At 25.3% G+C, this 15,003-nt stretch overlaps 1 protein-coding gene across 4 annotated transcripts; it reads right to left on the bottom strand.

Annotated features, from left to right (window-relative positions):
• Window positions 1-1,997: 1,997 nt before the first annotated feature.
• LOC132928596 (E3 ubiquitin-protein ligase SHPRH) lies at window positions 1,998-14,940 on the bottom strand. 4 transcript variants are annotated; one of them, XM_060993389.1, is made up of 19 exons: window positions 14,854-14,940; window positions 10,026-10,196; window positions 8,763-8,875; window positions 8,254-8,706; window positions 8,035-8,190; window positions 7,561-7,774; window positions 6,365-6,632; window positions 5,524-5,629; window positions 5,213-5,458; window positions 5,012-5,146; window positions 4,236-4,429; window positions 3,988-4,170; window positions 3,749-3,930; window positions 3,400-3,686; window positions 3,143-3,307; window positions 2,811-3,077; window positions 2,611-2,718; window positions 2,322-2,479; window positions 1,998-2,205 (listed from the first exon to the last, which is right to left on the bottom strand). In XM_060993389.1, exons 2-19 carry the CDS (start codon window positions 10,183-10,185, stop codon window positions 2,028-2,030), a joined length of 3,573 nt encoding a protein of 1,190 aa, XP_060849372.1. In that variant the 5' UTR covers window positions 10,186-10,196; window positions 14,854-14,940; the 3' UTR covers window positions 1,998-2,027. The 4 variants fall into 4 exon arrangements, with proteins under 4 accessions (XP_060849372.1, XP_060849370.1, XP_060849371.1 ...); XM_060993387.1 differs by lacking the exon at window positions 14,854-14,940 and adding an exon at window positions 11,063-11,418; XM_060993388.1 differs by lacking the exon at window positions 14,854-14,940 and adding an exon at window positions 11,143-11,418.
• Between the last annotated feature and the right edge of the window lie 63 nt (window positions 14,941-15,003).

Here is a 15,003-nt window from a genome sequence, read left to right as displayed (position 1 = left end):
ATGTTTTTAAAAATAAAAAATTGTATCTTATTGTCGAAGAAAATTAGAAATAGCATTTAAAAAATTGGAATGCCCTTAGTGCCATCATTGTGTTCTTCACAAATATGTTTTAATAAATCTTCTCTTTTCTTTTTCGTTGGTGGTCCAATAGTACCCAGTTGACGCTGTGCGACTTTAGTTTCGTCTGCAGCATTTTCATGCCGCATCCCCCCATAAGATATTTCTAAATACGCCCCTGATATATATTATATATATCTCAACAAGTAACAAGAAACAACAATTAAAAGCTCAACTCAGGCCTCAGGGGTGGATTAGGATATGGAATTATATAGAAACCCGATCAGTTCCTAGACCCTTTTATATTATATTATATTTTTTTTTATTTATAGAATTTTATTTTTCTTGTCAAAATACTTATATTATTTGAGTATTTGAGCTAATTTTATAAGCAAGTAAAGTTTAATGCACTTATTTTCAGAAAAACGGAATATTTTATTTATAACTAAGATTAATTTACATTTATTTTATTTTATATTATTTTATTAATTTATGTATTATAATATAATATATTTAAATTTTATTAAATTTATTAGAAAGTAAAGTGTAATGCATTTTTTTTTCGGAAAAACGAATACATTTGGATATTTTGTCCTAGATTCGTCCAAACTCCAAATCATGCCTTGTCTCATAAAACTGAAAATTTAATATGATCAGTGATCACACTATTCACGCCCACACCTCATGCAATAACCTAATCATACGTCCAAACTAGTGGCCACCAAATTTGACATCCTATACGGGTGTTTTTATATACATATCTAAATATGAGGCTATCAGGCTATGTATGTCAAATAAATTTATATTTTTACAAACAAATTTATTATAATTTAATACAAATAAATACAATAAATAATGGAGTTTAAGTGTTCAATCAAACTAAAGTTTTGATGGCCACCGATAAAAAAAGGACACGAGCAAAGCCGAAATGCAATCGACAAGACAAGATATGCATTTTAACATCATTTTTCAGTCACCAACATTTATTTTAGTCCACTATTTAGAGAAAGGAAGGTAAATATAAAAATGAACAAAATCAAAATATGTATAAAAAAAAATGATAACATATATTATATATTTATATTTCATTATTTAGGGTCCCGTATTTAGAGGTTTTGGTATAGATAAGTAGTGAAAGAGTTCCCATTTTCAAAAAAATGTCCGCCATTTGGAGGTGTCCGGGTTTTACTGTATTCATTTTTATTTTACTGCTGAAAACAGACAGGTACTAGGATACACCAGTCTAAAGAGCAAGGCTATAAACCCTTGTCTGGTAAACATATACAATTTAATATTAAAAGAGATATCTGCATAATTATTGTTGTAAGTAATAAATCGTTCTAAATTTAACTTAACTTATAATCTGACATGTTAAGAATAAATTTTTTTTAATTCTACATGAAACATCGGCAATCAGTCCAAAAATATTTTTTCAAATTTTAGTATTAAAAAACCTATATCTGTTTTCGAAACTATTATCTATATTAAGTGATAGAGTATTCAAACCCCTTAATAATAGCTCTTGTAGCCAAGACGACCAAATTATCATCATATGGAATAGGAGAAAATAAAAAGAGTAATTTTTGTTATCACTGTCATCTATTTATTTACACTAAATAGTATGTAAAATTATATTTATTTTAAATTTAAAAGCAAAATACACTTAAATTCAACTAAGAAATGTATATAAAAATCTTAAAAATTATTATCACTTTGTTTTATTAAATATGAAGAATTATAATAATCAATAAATTAAAAAACATAAAAAATGTATTCTGAATCTATTATCAGAAAAAAAAAGAACGTTCTTATAAATAACAAAATATATTTTAGTATATAATACTTATAAATAAAAAAAGTTAACCTGACTTAGAAATACGAAACATATAAAGGATTGGCTTCTTTACATATTATATAAAATAAAATGAACAATAGATAAGTATAATAATAATAATTAAATATTTAAATTACTATTCACTTAAGTCATCATTTTGCTCTAATATTAAATTAGATTCTTTTCTTTCAAATACTCTTATTAACTGAGAAAGTGTGATATCATCCCATCTATCAAACATGGCACCAGAAAATACATTTGTGATGTTCTCCTCAATAGAATCTCGAATAATAAAGTTATGCACAAATGTGGGTCTAAAAAAATAATAATGATGTACATAAACATATATGTATTATTTTATTGTATATTTTATATTTACAAACATACAAATTATACATCTATTCAATATTTTAATAATAAATAATTTTACTTGGTTTGTCCTATTCTATGAATTCTCCCAATGGCTTGAAGCTCATCAGCTTTGTTAATTATTGGCTCCATGAAAAATACTCTTGTTGCTTCAGTTAAATTCAATCCCTTTGAACCCAGGCTTAACTTCATTAATAATGCATTTATTTTCTTATTTGACTAATAACAAACAAATATAATATATTATACTTTACTATTTTCATAAGTATTTAATATTTATGTACATACATCAACATTTACATATTTATTTTATTTATTTATTTTTTTATATTTTTTTTTTTTTTACATACTTTAAAATCTTTAAGTGTTTTTTTGTACTTTTTTCCTGTTTTTAGTATTCTAAAATTGATTGAATTTTGATCCAAAGCTTCTCCAAGAAGATTTAATGCTTTATCCCACTAAGGAGAAAAACATGTATTAATTTTTTAAATAAAATACACATTGAAAAATTTCGTGCTACACTATATAATATTTTATAAATAAAACTCACATTTGAGAATATTAAAACTTTCACATTTGGATCTTGAGTAATCAATTCTATTAGTTTTAAAGTCACACTTTCTATTTTAGTCGAAAAAGAACCTTTGATTACTATGTTTGACACTTCACCTTCTCGGTTATTTTTTACATAGGATACAGAATCCATTGGGGTATTGCTCCTGCACATAGGACATACTATATCAAAAGCATCTGAATGACTACACATGGTTGCTAAGCACTGGTTACACACACTATGGCCACATAATAATACTGCCCACTATTAACCAAAAATTAAAATTTAATAATTACAAAATTGCATACAATTATTTGTGTTTTACATACTCCTGCATCACCATTCAAACAACAAATTGGACATGTATCAACTTCAGTAGAGTTTTCTTTTTCTTTTTTTAAATTTTCTAGATAAAGTAGTGTTCCAATTCTTTGTTCTAAGAGAGAACTAGTAATTGGAATATCTCCAGTTAATGACATCACATGATAATCCACCTGAAAATAATTTTAAATTACTAAATGCCTCATACCAGGAAAATTTACTGTGTATAATCTAACTATGATTTATTTATATATAAATTACTAACATATTGTTCCATAATAACATCATTTTCGTCTTCTCTTTTAGACTTTTTTTTAGGTGGACCATCTACTGCTTCAGACTGCATAAAACTATCTCCATTCTCTCCAAGTCTCAATCTTGACTTTGCCATAACTATCTCATCATGAGCAGAAAGACTATCACTGAGATGAGTCCATAACAGCCGTAAATAACGGAATTCTTTACGTACCAACTCTAGTACCTTCATGTGTTCAGCTGCATCTTCCAAACAGCTTTTATTTATAATTTTAGCTTGTCCATACTGGAATAGTTCTGTAAAATATATTTAACTATGAAGAAGTCTGAAAAAAATGTGATGTAATACCACAACTTACTCATAAGTAAAAATTCTTTTTGAGACATCTTCCAAAGACCTTTACTAGTACATTCATATAAAGTTTCTTGATCGTTTTCTTCGGTTTTATCAACTAGTGTATTCTTTTGTTTATTAGAAACACTAAACAATAATGATTCATATACTTGCAGTTCCATTTCAGCTTTACATAATAAACACCGCCTAAGTATAAAATCATAATTAAATTAAAGAAAAACATAAAACCAAAATCATGTATACCTATTTTTTGAATTCCCCTTTTTTGATTTTAAACGTAGATGACAAATTAATGCACTTTGAACTAAGTCATTCATGGGTGTTTCTTCTAATGTTTTTAGTATAGATATTGTATCTATTCTTGCTGTATCTAGGTCAGCAAGCCAAACGCCGAGAATATTATAAACATCATTTACAGACTTCAATCTAAATTATATCAAAAACATATAAAGCATTTATGTTATATGCACAAAGTAGAAAACAATATAAACCTGTTTGCGATATTTGGAACACCAGGCACACGATAATCTTCCAACTCCATTTGAACTTTAGCTAAAAAGTCATTTGGTGAAAAAATCCAATCTAACATGTCTGACCACCAGTCTGAATAGCCAAGAGTTTTATTCTCAATAATTTTAGCTACCTTATCCGAATAAAATAGTACAGTTTTACGAGTTGATTCAATCTAAAATCAATAATTAATATATTAGGTATATTTAATAATATACCTACTTTAAATTATATTTATATTTTTAATAGTACAGAAAAAAAAACTATATTTTACAGATAATGTTTCAAACTATATTACATATTAATTTGAAATCTTAACTATCAGCCTGAGTGGTTCTATTCCACACAAAACAGTTTTTGCTGTTTTACATTTGTAAGACAGAGACAACACACGAGGATGTAGTGTCCTCTTAATTGTTTAACTTATAATATTGTATAATATTAGCTCTAAACTGTAAAAAATTGTACACAAAAATGTTAAAAACTAATTATTGACTATTATTATTCAATAATGCGGAAAACCTGCTTAAAGCAGAATTTATAGTTGGTCCCATGCTATTCCGCATTAGACAGTTTTCACTGTATTAAAAATAAAAACCATGAAAGTCAATTTAATAAAATTTAAGATATAGCTATACAACAAAATCACTTCATGTTTAAATATAATTATTATAATTATTATATGTATTATTGTTAATATTATTATATAAGATGTATAAAAAACTATATGTAAATTAAATGTATACTTATCACTAACATTTTGTTTAGTAGCATCAAGATATTCTTTTTCAAGTAATTCCATGTCTCTTTTTAAGTCTGAATCATTTAAAGCACGACTTACGGTTGTATTTTCATCAATTACAGTGGCCAAATTATACATAACATGGATTTTCTATATAACAATATAATAAATTAAAAAAGGAAAAAAGGAAAACATAAAAACATAAATATACTCTACCTGACATGTATCTATTTTAATTTTTTTATCTTTATATTTATCCATTAATCCTAACACTGTTCTATACTGTTCAACAGCGTTATCTGGTTCTGCACGAATAAGATATAATCCAGCAAGGGCATTGTGCTGAGAAACAACTGAACGTAATATATCATTACATTCAACACGGCATTTATCTATCATTACATCCATTAATTTTTCCATTGTCATTGTTCCTTTTATTTTTAAAAACTGTCCATTCACAGCCTAAAACATAATTTAAATTTCATTTAAAATGTTAATTTACTTCAATCTCTCATAAATATAATTACTTGTGGGTGTACACAAGCTTGTCGAAGCTTATATAATGGTCCAATGATAGTAAAAATACTTTTTCTATCAATATTTTTTACTGATATATCTAAGGATGGAAATAGCCTTAAAAAAAAACCAATTATTTAATGCAATAAGAATTTTTTAATAAATATCATCAATATATATATATATATATATTATTTGTGTTTTAGATTTAGATACTGACATTAAAACTATTTTAAATTTATAAAAATATTAATTAATTAATACTCAATAACAAAACATATTAAAGATATCTAAAATATGATATAATGGTTTGAGCTAACGCCACTGAACTAGTATAAATCATAATTATAAAATTAAGGAGATTTGAAAAATTGTACATACAAATATGCTACATATATATCCATGACCAAGAAAGCACTGACCCTCATATCCTTTCAGCTATCACTATACAAATATGGTTTAGAAAATATTGTATCAACTCATGATAAGCTTATACTTATTTGTCCAAATATTTCATGTTTACATTTAATGGAATTAATAAGTCATACAAAATATTTTAAGATTGAAATAATTGGCAGCAAAAATATAAGAAGAGTTTTGTTTTTTCTTCATGAGTAGTAACAAAACTTGGTATTTGAATTTAACACCTTTTAAAAAATGTTTTTACTGTAATGTATAATGTAGGTGGTCCTCAGTATTAAATACAGAAGAGGAGATGAATTAGCCAACTAAATTATTGTTAAATCTATCATTAGTTCTATGATCCAAACAATACAGTACTAAAATATTTTTTTTCTTCATATTATAAATTCAATTTAGAAGTATTATAATTATATTACATTAAATTATTACCTGGTTACACAATTAGAAAAAATTGTAGCACAATCATCATGTTGGCTGAGATAAAAATATTTTTCTATCTGTGAAAATGTTAGCCAATGCTGTTCATTAGTTAGTTTAGGTAAGTTTAATTCTGAATTGACATCTTCTATTGAACTACGCCATATCAATTTTGAAAAATATTCGTACATAACTCTCTCTTCACCCTTCATTAGTTGCAGGAACTGTTTACGATGGCAGAAAGGATTTACTTCTAGGAACTTTAAAATACCGTAAAGATCTAAAAAATAAAAAATTATAGTAACTTATAACATGTATTATGAAAGAAATAATGTTTTCAACAATTTAATATGTGTCTATCAGCATTTTTAATTGTACACATTATGCATGGTGTATATATATAATATATATTTACTAGTATTAGCATTGTTTATAGAATAGACTATCTATTAGATTATGATTAGTGGGGACTGTCCATTTACATAGCAACATACATCCTGTATGTTTATTTGTTTATATTGTATTAAGCATGATTAACTAACTAGGTATGTCAGCAATCAAATGATACGCATCGTGCTACGTCATCAGACAAGGATTTGTTATCAGTTTCCACACTCCCGCCAAAAATAAAATCCTTGGCGGCTGACGTCACATTCTATTAGAATAATCTGGCTGCGCGTATTAATACTAGAATCGGTAAAGTTGCTGACATACCTAGTTAGTTAATCATGGTATTAAGAACATAGGCATCATGTACATAAATTATGTTCCCCCAAAATAAATGTTCATTCCATTGCTTTAAAAATATTTAAAATAGTTATTATTACTACTTCTTATTAGAAAATAATAGGTTATTATATATATATATATACTTTTTTTTTCAAATTGATAAATAAAAAAATATTTTCATTAAGAAGACATGTTTCTTACAAAAAGAAAAACTTTTATGATTTTTGTCACATTTAAGTCATATAATACATTGATTGTATCTATAATATATTTTTTATTTTTCTATTAAGTTTTATTTTAATAAGACTTGCTATCTAAAAAAAAATGTCTGTCCCAGCACACAAGGTATACAAGTGTATATGATTAAGATTTTCATTATTCATAATAAGACCACATAATATACATAATTTATTATTCACATTAATAAATACTAAATATAATATATTAACTAATGTTATAAATTATAATATTTAACATACCATTTAGTGATTTTTGTATTGGTGTACCAGTCATGGCCCATTTGTGCACAGACTTTAGATTTGATGTCATATCACAAACTTTGCTACTTGCGCTCTCAATCGCTTGACCTTCATCCAAACATATTCGCCACCATTTAATGCAAGGCAATGGTGACTGAGGATAATTGTATCTTTTTGAATGTCGCAAACGAGTACTGTTTTGATTTTCCACATTCTTTAACAAATATATTACAATTATTCTTCACATTAGGTTATTTTATGATACAAAATAAATGAAACTAATGTTGGTTATAAACTTAAATGCATTTTTTTTTAATACAATACATTTTATATTTTTAATTAATTAATTACTAATCTGTATACCTTCTTTTTGGGAGAATCATTGTATTCATGTTTATATGAACTTCTTTTTAAATATAAAAAATTAATTTCTAAGATCCTATTATGTTTATATTATTCAATAATTATACTTACAACATTTGCAACATAGTTTAAATCTCTTGAAAGAGTATTATATGAAGTTATGACTATATCATAGTCTCCAAAAGAAAAAGGTTGAATATAACCATCGGAATGCACACCATTGTAAACATAAACTTTTAAACCGGGTTTTGCAATATGTTTTTCTATCTACAATTTAAAATCATAGTATTAATACACAATAAAAATGTATAGTTAAATAATAAATATTACCTCGTCAATCCACTGGTTCAAAATAGATTGTGGTACAACAATCAAAGTAGCCTTGCACTGCAGTCTATCATTTAAAATCCAACAATTAGAACACAAGTATGGCACTTCTTGAAATGGTTTTGGCTCAAAATGTACACACTGTGCATGCTGGCCTTTACCACACATTGCGCAATACACTAAGATACTTTTAGGTGGTGTTTCCTTGCAATAACATGCAACAATATGAGTATCTTCATCAAAATTACTCTCTATGGCTTTTTTTGGTACCGTACTCATTTCACTTAGAATATTTTTATACCAATTTTCTAGCATACTACGTGAACTGCTTGTTGATTTTATTTTAAGATCTTTATCATTGGTATATGCTATATATTTACTTGTTGATGGTTTAGATGGGCTTTGAATCAATGGTTTTTTAATACTATCTTTGATTATAATATTTTGGTCGTAGAACTAAAAAAAAAAAATGTATAAAATAAAAATATATGTGGAAATTTTAAGTTTAATACTTCAGGAGGTGCTGTATTTTCCATGATGCAACATAACATTTCGACAGTTTTTCCTAGACCCATTTCATCAGCTAGAATGCCTCCACTAAATGGAGATCCATCAGATTTTGTTACTAAAACAAAATAAAATAAATAAAACTAGACTGATATATACGTAAAACACTATATAAAATATGAATAGCAAATAAATAAAATAAAATAAATAATCACTTATTATTAATTGTTTTGTTAGCAGATTTATATATATTTTTAAATATTGAACAAAGCATTGATTATATTAATCTTATAATGTATTTTTCTCAGTGACCTAAAGTGATATATTGATTTGTTTAAATATGAACACTTAAATATTCTGAAATATTTAATATTTAAATAAATGTTTTGTAAGCATAATTGTAGAGTAGGACAACACAATTATTTTACAAAAAAAAAAAAAAGGGTAGATAAACTTTTTTAAACTGCGTGTGTTCTAAGAGTTCTTCTGTATATAATTAAGATGGGGAATGGATAATAAATTACAAATTACAAATAAAAAGATATGATAAATAGTAAAGCAGTGGAATAACTGAGAGCTGATACATCCCTCATCAAAAGGGCCTCATGAAAATATAGGGCCATTGCCCATAATTTACACATAAATAAATATAAATCTACCAAAAAATGAAAAAGATTGAATAATTTACTTTTTAAAAATAAAAAGTAATAAATAGTAATAATAAGTAATAATTTTAAAATAAAAAATATGTTTAAATGTTTTCATATAGTGTACTAATACACTATAGAACACTATAATATATTATTGTATTTGTATTTTTTTTTAACACAATTAAAGTATATTTTTATCTGCAACCCATAGGCTAGCAGCTAGGTGAAGAAAAAGTGTTTTATTAGTCTACAGTGCTGACTTGTGCCTGTATGCGTATATTATCGGTAATAGTAAGTTTTATTTCTTACAAAAAAATGATATTAAAAATCTATGTAAGCTAGTTTAGAATTTATTATGTTATTTTATATAAAAAAACTTGAAAATCAGTTTAGCAAAATAAAAGCAAAAATTTAAAATTTAATAGCTTCATTTTTTTTTTATAGAGGTGGAGAATTTTTATGATGCACCACCTAAGTTCTGTAAATTAATTTTGTTCCAAGTAAAATATATAAAAATATGCATTTACATTAAATCTGGGTCCTGGAACATACTTGCCTACTTGTAAATGTGATTATTGTTTATTTAATTGCAGCATAAAAATTAAGTTTTTAACTCACAAATATTGTTTTTTTCTCTGTCGACCATCCATTTCACAGCTCTTCGCTGGTAAGATCTAAGTGTAGGAATAATAATCTGAGGTTGTTCAAAGTCATCATTAATGTGTGTATGATAAGTTTTAATGGCTTTAAAAAACTTAGATGCTTGCAAATTATTCATATTTGAAAGTCCTAAAAATATTTATAAAACTGTAACATCATTTATACTTATAGTTTTAAATATATATTATATTATTTTTGTATTATGTACATCAGTTAATATAATAAAAATTAATTTAATTACATTCCATAATTTATGAATAAGTAATTTCTCCGTATATCTTGTATAAATTAGGATTTAAGTATTTTAAACAACTAAATTTTTAAAAGTATTTTTTTATTTAAATTATGGGAAAAAAAATATGATCCAAATATTGTTTTCCCAAATTTAATTCTGGTTTCAAGTATAAAAAATATAATATAATCTCATTAAATGATTAAATACATCAAATTTATATACCCAAGATAATTTGAATTATTCCTAAGAAAATTAAAAAAAAATAGTATATTAATATATTATTGAACAATTAGGAATCAATAAATATTTCATTAAGGAATTAAATTTAGAAAATAAGATAATACAATTTAAAATCAATCTAGCAACAAACAAATGATTAGTTTTAACATTTGTACTACCCGAGTATACTAATTATTGCATTTATAATAATTACAAGTATATTTATGTTCAATGTCAAGGTAAAAATCAGAGTAGAATAAAATATATTAGGTATATCTCCATTTTCTATCAAATTATGAAACCGGATAACATTTCAAATGCGAGTTCTATATATTGTATACTTCATAGACTGAATTCAAATCATCTACTATGGCATTACAACGATTATATTATACATTTTAAATTTCAAAACATATTTGTACTTTTAATAAAGAAAAAAAGTGGACGAAAATTTGGGCTAGAACACTATATATTTGCGTATTAATAAAGCTAATCATATTATGAGGGCAAATGCGCTTTAATACAATAATATTGTACATACATCAAATTTCAGCCAATTTAATCAAGCAGATTATTGAAAATTCAGCCAAAGAGTCTGATTAGGAACAAAATCTAACGTACCAAATATCAATATCTACATTCGAAGATCAACAAAATAATACGGCAGATCAGTTATTTAGTATTTACATAATGAGTACTAATTAATGAGAAGGTACCATTGTATAACACAATTGTACCCTTAAAACGAACAAGAAATAAATTAATATTTAAGTTTAAACGAACTCTGCGTAAAAAGTTATTTAATACAAATCATACTAATCATAGTAATTTACTAAACAATTTATAAACTAATAATAAAATCTTATCTAATATTCTATAATAGCTGCTGCTTTCAATACTATGCACGGAATACAGATACAGATATAATATAAATGTATTATTATTATCTGAGGACTGAGGTATACAAAATTTTACGATATACCATGAAGTTTATTGTTGTTTACAGATTCCGGAGTATAAACAATATCCAGTGTAGGAAACCTACCCGACCTAAATATCTTTCAAAGAAACTACACTATTCCACTGGTCACCAGTGAAAAGCCGCGACCTGTTACTCTTTTAAAAAAATGGTAAATACATATTATCAAATGCACTATACGATAATTGAGATAAATTTTGTCGTTGGTGTCGTAGAGTGAATGTCATTTTATGAAAATTCAGACATACAACTTAAAATTCGTTAATTTTCTTTTTTTCAAACTAGATAGAATATTTTATTTGATGTAAACGTGCATCAACGTGTTACGGGAATTACTGAATGAATTGAAAATTAAAACACAGTTTAACTTTTACTACTAATAAATCAATTCTTGGGACGTCGAAATTTAACAGATAACATTATATCAATATCAATAATTAAAATCTGGGTTTCGTATATATATTATCGTATTCAAGTTCCGGCACATAAGAGTTATTGATGAGTAGGGTACATAATAATATGTACTGATATGAAATTTTTGGGTTTTGACTTAAATTTGAAACATAGAAACCAGGTTTCACATTATTCACTTTAATTTTTACGTTCTTGGGTAATTCTGATTTCATCTTTTACCAGGAATCAATTATATATTATACATATATATATATTTTGTGTGAAAATAAACAATAACTATAACATTATACTATCCCTAAATCTCGGAAAAACCCACAGGAATTAATCAATAAAATAAAATTTAAGTTATATGGCCATATGAGCTTTAAACTTAATTTGTTTCTTGAAATGAAACTAGAAGTTGTTATAGATGATCATGATACCAAAACAAGGTAGTAAAATTTAGGAACAATACAACTAGGTAATATAAAAAGAAAATTACAGTAAAAAATCAAACCAAATTAATTAAAATGATTATGCATAGACTACTGCAATGAAGGAATAAAAAATAAAACAAATGAAAATTTCTTAGAATTTATTTCGTTTATACACGGATTCAACTCGATTAACTATATTTAGTTTATTTATTTATGTGTACTTTAATAATTAAATTATTGATTATTTTATTATTTTATGAACTAATTGAAAAGAGACTGATGAGTATTGAGTGACAAATCACGTACCCATCACGATTGTATATTTATTATTTATATTAATTATATTATTATTATCATCTGTTATATATACAGGGCGATTCTTTTATCATAAAACACTCATTATTTCAAAAAGTATTCATGTTTTTGAAAACATATTTTTACATAGTTCCAAGTTGTTAAAAAAACGACGTTTTTATTAAAAAATAATATTTTTAAATATTTTTTATCCTTATATTTTCTTAAGTTTTTACTTTTTTGAATGACAACATAGTTTTAATTTCATATTCCAAAGCAAAATAATTTTCTAAGTGTTTTGATACATAAAAATCGGATTTAGGGTAAGTAGTTTATGAGTTATACGTATTTAAAGTTTAGACAAGCGAAGTAGAGGACAAAAATTTTGAGGGGTAACCCCGTACCACTCCACTCCACGAATCAAAACTTTAAATACTTATAAATAAATAAAAATATAATTTTTTTAATAAAAACATTATTTTTTAACAACTTGAAACTATGTAAAAAACATAAATACTTTTTGAAATAAAGAGTGTTTTATGATAAAAGAACCACCCCGTATATTATATATTATTATTATTATATTACAATAGAAGATACCTTTAATCAAAAATAGAAAAATTATATGGCACTTGCATGGACTTTTATTTCATGCTCACTTTTTCTTTCAATCACTATCCCTGTTTCAAATCCGATTTGACTAACTAATTAATTTTATTTTTATCAAACAATTAATTCTATACACGTTTGTACATCGATTTATAATAATGAAATATATAAAAAAATAAACATATCAGAATATTACGCATTCGGGGAAGGCATTCAGTTGTCTATGGCTACACGAAAGAAAAATATTGGAGCTAGGGACTATATTTTTTAACGTGTATGAGAAAAAATATTTACTTGTTTATTATATTGCATGGAAGCATGGAGCAGAGAGAATTTTGTAGATACAAATGGACTGAAGTCTGAAACACTGAAGCGATCAAAGATTTTAAGGTTTGGCTGAGCCCCACACTTGGATATCGTATAATCACATGTGTCTGAGTATGGCTTTATAAATTATAATTTAGAAAAAGGATGACAATTTTCCATTTGAATCAGAAAAGAGCGAATAATCACATTTATTATATCTAAAAAATTATGATAATAGTATACATCTATATCATATGTTATTGTTAATAATTTTCGAGTTTCAATTGAATCGCGTATAATCGGTATGGCCTTACCGCCATAGAACATTGTCATAGACGTACACAGGGGGGTGTTCAAACACCCCCCCAAATACTTGGGTTTTTGCATAATTATTTACTATTATTCAATTTTAATGTTAATTTTGTTATATCAATGTTTGTATTTAAAAAAAATATTTTAAGTATATCTAATTTTCATAAATTTTTTTTGTATATTTATTAAAAAAAGTTCTACTTTTCAATAACTGATTTTCAAGAATATTCCACAAAACTTTTTTCTGCGTACGTCCCTGAACAGTGTAGTTAATTGTGAATAGATTCGAGCTTCGAGTTATGCGCCTATGCCTAATAAATATTAAAGTTATATTAACCTAAAATTAATCAAAATATTTTTAAAATGTCATCCTGTAATGTTTATAGTAAAATAAAGTAAAATTTTAAAGTCCTCGTGAATATTTTTGAATTTGGTGCAATAAAATAACAATAAAATCTTTATTTTTATTTAAATATCAAATGTTATCAATATTTGAACTTTAAATAACACTAGTGAAAAAACCAAGCTAATGTATTTTTAATATTTGTAAATTGCTATGATAACAACTTAAAATATAAAAGAATCCACAATTTTGGTTTTTGACAAAATAGTTTCTTTATACCGTGGTCCGTGATAAATATTAATATATATATAATATATAGTAATTGTACACATTATATTATTATATGACGATATTTTAAATTAATTATATGTACAACCTATGAGTAATCTTTCATTAAATTGTCAAGCTTTTTATGCTAGCATAAAAATGTTATTAACGTTTAAAGAGAAGAACACTAAAAATTAAATTCAAATAACTATAAAGCCATTTAGTTTAAAATTAGTCTAAATATATTTTGTTAATATTATTGTACATATTATATAGGTACTTAGACTATTATAAAATATAAATTATAACATAATAATAAAAGTAATAGCACAGAATAATAGGGGAATGTTAATATTTTAATAATTTATATTTAAATTGTAAATTCAAGTTACCTGTCGTGACTCGTGGACCTCGGTTCCTAATGTTCCTAGTTCCTATATTGTGACATTTCTATTTTCTACTCATCGTTGATAATGAACTGATAACAAAGGAGTATTTATCATGGAGTGAACGATTCGTTTGATATTTGTTCCAAAGGCGGC

Source organism: Rhopalosiphum padi, chromosome 4, assembly GCF_020882245.1.
Source record: "Rhopalosiphum padi isolate XX-2018 chromosome 4, ASM2088224v1, whole genome shotgun sequence".
In the NCBI taxonomy this organism is placed as follows: Eukaryota; Metazoa; Arthropoda; class Insecta; order Hemiptera; family Aphididae; genus Rhopalosiphum; species Rhopalosiphum padi.
The sequence above is the reverse complement of the archived record's forward strand: the minus strand, read 5'-3'. Positions and strand labels throughout refer to the sequence as shown.

Excerpts from the sequence above, each read along its gene's own strand:
- LOC132928596 (XM_060993389.1), bottom strand. The coding sequence starts at position 10,185 with ATGAATAATTTGCAAGCATCTAAGTTTTTTAAAGCCATTAAAACTTAT. Across the intron at positions 6,633-7,560 it reads AATACAAAAATCACTAAATG|ATCTTTACGGTATTTTAAAG; the intron begins GTATGTTAAATA and ends TTTATTTTTTAG. Across the intron at positions 3,687-3,748 it reads AAAAGAATTTTTACTTATGA|AACTATTCCAGTATGGACAA; the intron begins GTAAGTTGTGGT and ends TATATTTTACAG.